The 7,188-nt window shown below is 33.0% G+C and overlaps 1 protein-coding gene across 1 annotated transcript; it reads left to right on the top strand.

The window, feature by feature from the left end:
• The first annotated feature begins 1,534 nt into the window (after positions 1-1,534).
• On the top strand, positions 1,535-6,440 carry LOC114402518 (probable protein phosphatase 2C 64). Its single transcript, XM_028365122.1, has 6 exons — positions 1,535-1,701; positions 1,785-1,969; positions 2,439-2,910; positions 3,584-3,951; positions 4,743-4,979; positions 5,721-6,440. Exons 3-6 carry the CDS (start codon positions 2,592-2,594, stop codon positions 5,988-5,990), a joined length of 1,194 nt encoding a protein of 397 aa, XP_028220923.1. The 5' UTR covers positions 1,535-1,701; positions 1,785-1,969; positions 2,439-2,591; the 3' UTR covers positions 5,991-6,440.
• Positions 6,441-7,188: the final 748 nt, after the last annotated feature.

Here is a 7,188-nt window from a genome sequence, read left to right as displayed (position 1 = left end):
CTGAGGAATGTGGTTTGTGTGATATTCCAGAGCCATCAATGGCTCATATTCAAGATGCCAATTTCGTAGCCATATTTGAGAGCAACGGAAGCCATTAATGTAATCTAATTTTAAATGATCCATTGTTTCGCAATACAATCAGTTATCAGGAATTTCTTCACTTGAAAATCGATGTTCCTTGCCTCATAATCCGTTATTCAATTTTTTTAGCCACTGAATGGATACATAATTCATTGTTTACTAATGAAAACAATTTTTTCTTTCTTTCTTCAGCTTGAGTTGTTTATACAGGACACGTTGTTTGTTATACAGGGGTAAAATAGTATTTCTATTTCTTATCTCATTTTTCTCATTTCCTTCCGTCTTATATCACAATATTATTTATTTTCAAATTCACTCATGTTTCTTTCAAATCAAATAATATAAAATTCTACCATGTTTCATATTTATTTTTCTCTTCTTCATTTCTATCTTACTTATTTTCATCTATCATATTTTTGTCTAAGAAATCTAATTCAATTAATTGATTATGATGTGTAACTATCTCACATATTTTTTATTTTTACGGTTAAAAAATTATATTCTATTCTTTTTTTAGTGATGTTAATAGTAAAAGTTGCAGTTTTTTTTATAGTTATATGGCTTAACTATATAATATTAAAATTTATGTATTACAATAATAAATTAGATTATTTCATTTTATCTCGTAGAGTCGCGATCTGATTAAATTTAAATGCAAATTCAAAAAATTGATTTTAGTAAACTTTTCTGTCAGATTTTTTTTTATGAATAAATTTTCAGTCAGATAAGAATAAAGATAACTCCCTCCCATCATTATTTTATGTTGGTATTGTGAGATGATAGTTTTACACATTATTTTCAATGAATGGCTAATAATTTAAGAGTGCATATCTAGATTTCAATAGAAATAAAATAATGTTTGTGAATACACATATAAACTAATAAAAATATTAAAAATAAGAACAGTTTAATTTTTATATATTTAAAGTTAATTTAACTTTTAATAAAATTATTTGAAATGCAAATAAGGAAACGAACACATGTGAATAGACATATTAATTATTAAATTGTTTGACCAAGAATAAAATAGAGCAGAAAAAAATAATAGAAAGAAATATCAAAATATTAAAAGTATAGAAAAGATATAAATAGAAGTTTTAAAATTTCTTAACATTTGAATAAAATTATGTATGATTTTTTTATAATACAAATTGTGTAACTGCAAGTTGAATGAGACCACAAGTTCTAAAATGAATCTTTACTAATAATCTTAACATGTTAATGACGCCTCACTAGTAATAATAGAATTACCTTCTCGTAGTGTTATTAAAAAAAACATATATAGTTCTTAATACCAAGTCCTTTAAGGTTTAAATCAAATAGAGCATGGTCCATAAATTAGCACCAAGGAATTTTGTGAATTTGAGAAATTCTTTGCTGTAAACTTATTATCCCTCGGAAAATGCTCATAATATAAGCGGTTAAAGTTATCGTTGTCAAAAATATGACATGCTTCATTTCATTGACTCTCTCTCTATATCTTTCTCTCTCTAACTAGTTCTTCGTAGTGGTGTGGAGCCCATAGCTGGACCTGTGCTTTGCTGGCTCCAAGCTCTTCATTGATAGTCTTTTTATGGGGCTTCTCCGCTGAGTTCAGAACAAAACAAGAGAAAAAAAAGGGTTTCACACTTTGTCCAATCTTTCACACTGAACTCTTCAATTTTCAATTCTCTTTTTCATGCACCACTCTTCTTTTTCTTCAGACACCTTCATCATCTGCATACCGCTTAGCTCCAAAAACTACACACACAAGAATTCTGTTTCTTTCTGTTGATTTGATGGATCCGCAGATCTAATGGTTTCACACACTTTCTTCACTACGGATCATTGTCTTCTTCATCTGGGGCACCCCAATAGCTTCTTCTAATCGATAGTCAAATTTTGTTGGGTGAGATCTCTTACCAGAATTTTTATCTTACTTTGACTTGAAACCGTACAATATATGATTGTGCCTGATGAAAAAAGCTAGCTTGTTGCCGTTATTTGATTTTATGGAGATTGGTGTAACTTGGACCTTTGATTTTCAATGTAAATGTGAACAAGGGATTTCCAATCAGCTGACCAAAAAGTTTGTCTCAGAAAAAAAAAAAGCGAGTTTTGACCTTTGGGGTAAATAAAAAAAGATTTTTTTCTTTGTTGAAATTTTCATCTTTAGCGGCTGCTGCTGTGCATGGTCATAGTTTTTGTTGTGTTATAAGGAAACCAAAAAGTTGGATTTTTTCATTCATTCCTCAGAAACCTGTGAAAAGCAGTTTGTTTTGCGCTTTTCTAGTTCATACAAGGTTCAGGTTGTGTTTGTTTGTTGGTGTTGAACCACAATTGATTTTAACTGTACTTGTTTGTTGATGTTGTTGTAGTTTGTGGTGGATCATCTTCGTCGTTGTGGTGACTAGTGAGGAGTGCAGGACTATACCTATCTATATAGTGTATGAAAATTCTGGGGGGTGAAGTCGTTTTTGGGGTAGTTGATAGATGTTGAAATCCTTGACGGTTGTTTGGTGAAATGAGGGATGTTATCGGGGTTGATGAACTTATTGAGGGCCTGCTTTCGGCCGGGTTCGGATGGATTTACACGTGCAGGTTCGGATGCCGGTGGTAGACAGGATGGACTATTGTGGTACAAGGACTCGGGGCAGCACTTGAATGGGGATTTTTCAATGGCTGTAATCCAAGCCAATAACTTGCTGGAAGATCAGAGCCAGATTGAATCAGGCTGTTTGAGCTCCAATGAATCCGGCCCTTATGGTACCTTCATCGGTGTCTATGATGGCCATGGAGGGCCCGAGACATCACGGTTTATCAATGATCACCTATTTCACCATCTCAAGAGTAAGTTGGCAACAAAATGACTGAATTCTTCAAGTTTTTTCTGCATTGGAATGGTTTTTACTTTTTGCCTTGCTGTATTTTTCTCTGCCTTCCAGTTCCAAGCCTCTTGTTGTCAATTTTGCCTTTTATCTGGACAAAAATAAAATAAAATACAGGGAATTGTCTTAGATAGATCGAGGGGAAGAAAAACAGTTATCTAGTTCATTTTTACCTTGTCCTTGTTTAGCTAGAAAGATCAGGGAGTATAATAGTTTGGATTCTGTTGCTTGCTTTAATATTCAAGAGACAAGGTTTTCCACTTTGTGAAATAAGTATATGCCCGTAAGAGACTCGGTCTTTCTTCTTTTATTTTTCTTATTTACCAGATAAGTTGTTAGAGCATAGCTGGTGAGGTTTCATTCTTTTGGTGCCAGTCTGCCAGAAGTGGTGATAGTAGATGGTTTCCTTCCCACTATTTTCTGTCTGTCATTCTATCAGCTATACAATGAATTAAGGCTATAAAAACTCTCAGATTATACAGAATTGAGACTAAGAAAATTGTGGTTTTCAGTTCCTGTTTTGTTGCATGTGTGTCATTCATGGATGTACTCGTGTTTTGAACCATTTTTCTGCACATGATTTACTGCATAATGAATGTTGATTAAACATATTCTTTCTCTATTTTAAATTTCAGGATTCACTTCAGAGCAACAATCAATGTCGGTGGATGTAATTCGCAAGGCACTCCAAGCAACAGAAGAGGGGTTTATTTCGGTGGTTGCCAGACAGTTTTCTCTGTCACCACAAATTGCGGCTGTCGGGTCATGCTGTCTTGTTGGTGTTATTTGTAATGGAACCCTTTACATAGCAAACCTTGGGGATTCCCGGGCAGTTTTGGGAAGAGCAGTCAAGGCAACTGGCGAGGTTTTAGCCATGCAATTATCAGCAGAGCACAATGCATCGATAGAGACTGTAAGACAGGAGCTGCATGCTTCACATCCTGATGACCCAAATATTGTGGTTTTAAAGCATAATGTATGGCGTGTGAAGGGCCTTATTCAAGTAAGTCACTTGTAGCTCATAATATTGCTTTTCTAGTTGCTAGAGATGGTTATTTATCTTTTCTATAAACACTTCACACCTCTTAATATCATTTTAAATTTGTAATCTTCCCATGTTGGAAGTTAAATTTTCAGGATATACAGTGTGTTTTCTGGATGTGAAGAATTACTTCAGAAATACAGAGCTATGCTGAGCAATAGTAAAACAGATCTGGGTGGGGGTGGAGAGAGAGAGAGAGAGAGAAAGTCAATATCAAATCTATTTGTGGAAAAGGCTTATTTTTCTCAACTTCACCAGAGTTTATGTTATTGAATAGCATTAATACCACAATATACATTTATGATTTTATATAACCAGAAAACTATCATTTCCAATGAATAGTGGTTGAAGTTGTCGTGGTGCAACAACATAGGATGCAGTAATATAGATGCTGCTGGGCAAATGGGATCATTTTCATCACAACAATTTACGAGAGTAGAAAGAGTCAAATATTATTATTACCTTTATTTTGTTTATAATATTGAGTGAATGGTAATGTTACTAGTGCTGTTGTATCTTTATTTTGTTCCATGAAAGTTGAAAGTTGGCCTTGGGCTTGTCATATCTAATTTTTATCTTGGTACGTCGAGATAATCCTTGAGCTCTGTCATTTGTCATGACTGACTGTACTAGAGATGCCTCGACTTAATTAATTCAATGCTTATTATTATTATCTTAACAAACGTAGAACCTTCTCTTGCTTTCTCAATTGAGATGCATCATATATTTTAAAATCTGTTTTTCTGTTGCAGGTTTCTAGATCTATTGGTGATGTATATTTGAAAAAGGCCGAGTTCAATCGAGAACCACTATATGCTAAGTTTCGACTTCGTGAACCATACAAGATGCCAATACTAAGCTCAGAACCATCAATATCAGTGCATCATTTGCAGCCACATGATCAATTTATTATATTCGCATCTGATGGACTCTGGGAGCACCTTAGCAATCAAGAAGCAGTTGATATAGTTCAAAACAGTCCCCGCAGTGTAAGATACATATTTTTCTACTTTGCTAGATTGTGTTATGTCATTAACAGAAAGATTAAAGTGGATACATTTATGGATTAGACTCAAAACTTTCAGAAATTATTGTGGTTTTGTGGTATTCCTATTATTACTGCTTAGTACTTAATATGTAATTGAAATTGGCATGCTGTTATTTCTCACACTTCCTAATTATTCTTTTTGTCACAATTTATTTCAAGTGTCTGTTGTGCTTGAATGATGCTTGTGTACAGAATTTGATGGAGAAATTTTGGTATGCACCAGTAATATTGCATTACGTTCCATTATCCATAGACATGAGATTGAATTTTGTTATGTATAATGTCCAGTGAGATGATCATCTTTGTCATAAGAAGTTGCCAGTCTTTAAGTGAAAGTTAGTGGCCTTTTATTTGACCACAAGCTTATTATGTACACCTATATTATTTGAGCATGTTACATTTATGTGAGCAGATCAGCAGATACAGCTAACCAATCTTAGTTTTTTCTACTGCAATTGCAAATGGAATTAATCTAAAGTAGTGGATTCGTGCCTACAGTCTAATTAAGTGGAAACATTCTTAAAATTCTAACCAAAAAGTTGTCTGATAGAATTTTGCATGGAGAAATTTGTTCTGGAATATAAAGCCTTCCCTTGAGTTGGATAACTCTTGCAAAACAAATAATCTGTTTTTGGAGAACTCTGTCAGTGGATTCATGTTTCATCTTCTATCCTTCTTTCAGGGAAGCGCTAGGAGGCTGGTAAAAGCTGCGCTTCAAGAAGCTGCAAAGAAGAGAGAAATGAGATATTCAGATTTAAAGAAAATTGATCGCGGAGTTCGTCGTCATTTCCATGATGATACCACGGTGATTGTTGTGTATCTTGACTCAAATCTCGTGAGTAGGGAAAGCACTGTGAAGTTCCCTGGCATTTCTGTTAGAGGGGGTGGTATTAACCTGCCTCATAACACACTGGCACCTTGTACCACACCAACAGAGATTGGTGGTAACTGATCTAAGTTGTATCTTTTATCTTTTTCTTTGTTGTATCATTTTCTTGTGTGAATACCAGTTGTCTTCAAATAGCAATGAGAGGAGCAGCACTTCAATTCTTTGAATGTGAACTGTAACTTACTAGGATACTAATACTCATGTTTAGGTTTTTTTTTTCCCTTCCCCTCAAAACCAAAAGAACAGAAGAGATCTTCTGATGACCATTATAAGAGTTGCCTCGGCACCATTTTATATATTTTTTTTTTATTTCCCTGTTTATGTTGGTAACTTTGGTCTTACAAATTGTGATGTGCGGAGTGTTGCTGTATTGCTGAGGATGTTATTCTTAGCCATAGTCCATAGATAATGCAATCAATGCATTTAGGTGTTGGAGAGTGGAGAGGAAAATCACCATGTAAATGCACGATGTAGATTATGCATGATGTAATGTTAAAGGTGTATTCATTGTCATATTATTGAACATAACCCATCAATCTCACATAGACGCCCACGTCTTCTCTCTCCAATATGAAATAATTGTAACTTGTTCGAATCTTTTAGATTTGGTGAAATTATTTTTTTTAAATAATTAATGTTCAAAGAAATTATTTTGAAAGAGTAGAGAACAAAACATTTGTGTTTGGAAATATCTTTTGAGAGATATGATAACTGTATACACAAAATAGAGTGGATGAAAGTGAAAGAGAGCGAGTAAAAAATAAAAGAGAAAGTATTAGATGTGATGAATCATGTAATAAAAAGAAAGGGAGATAAAAAAAATGAACTGGAAAGAGATGGAAGAGAAAAATTTTACCATATAGAAAAAAAATAGTCCTGTTTGAATGACAAACTTAAATCACCTTTGAAGTGTGGACATAAATGTTTTTAGAAACTATGATCCATATAAAATTAGTTTTTCTAAAGAAATAATTTTTAAGGATAAAATTATGTGCCAAATAACTTGACTCAATATGTAAATTTTATTTGCGGGAATTGTGGTTTATGGTATGTGAATAATATAGACACATGAAAAGTTAATCAATTTTTTTTATAAAAATTAGTCATTGACTAGTCAAAATTTCAATAAAAATTAGTCGTTCCTCAGATTTTAAATTAAAATTAATCATTGATAAAATTAATAAATATTATGTATTAATAATATAATAAAAAAATCAAATAGATAATTTTTATAAGTAATTTTTTAAATTAAACAAAATTA

Source organism: Glycine soja, chromosome 20, assembly GCF_004193775.1.
Source record: "Glycine soja cultivar W05 chromosome 20, ASM419377v2, whole genome shotgun sequence".
Lineage (NCBI taxonomy): Eukaryota > Viridiplantae > Streptophyta > Magnoliopsida > Fabales > Fabaceae > Glycine > Glycine soja.
This window is presented reverse-complemented; position numbering and strand designations above follow the sequence as displayed.

Bases quoted from the DNA above. Each gene is read 5' to 3' on its own strand.
- LOC114402518 (XM_028365122.1), top strand. From the start codon at position 2,592: ATGTTATCGGGGTTGATGAACTTATTGAGGGCCTGCTTTCGGCCGGGT. The intron at 2,911-3,583 runs GTAAGTTGGCAA...TTTAAATTTCAG, and splicing joins CCTATTTCACCATCTCAAGA to GATTCACTTCAGAGCAACAA. The intron at 4,980-5,720 runs GTAAGATACATA...TCCTTCTTTCAG, and splicing joins TTCAAAACAGTCCCCGCAGT to GGAAGCGCTAGGAGGCTGGT.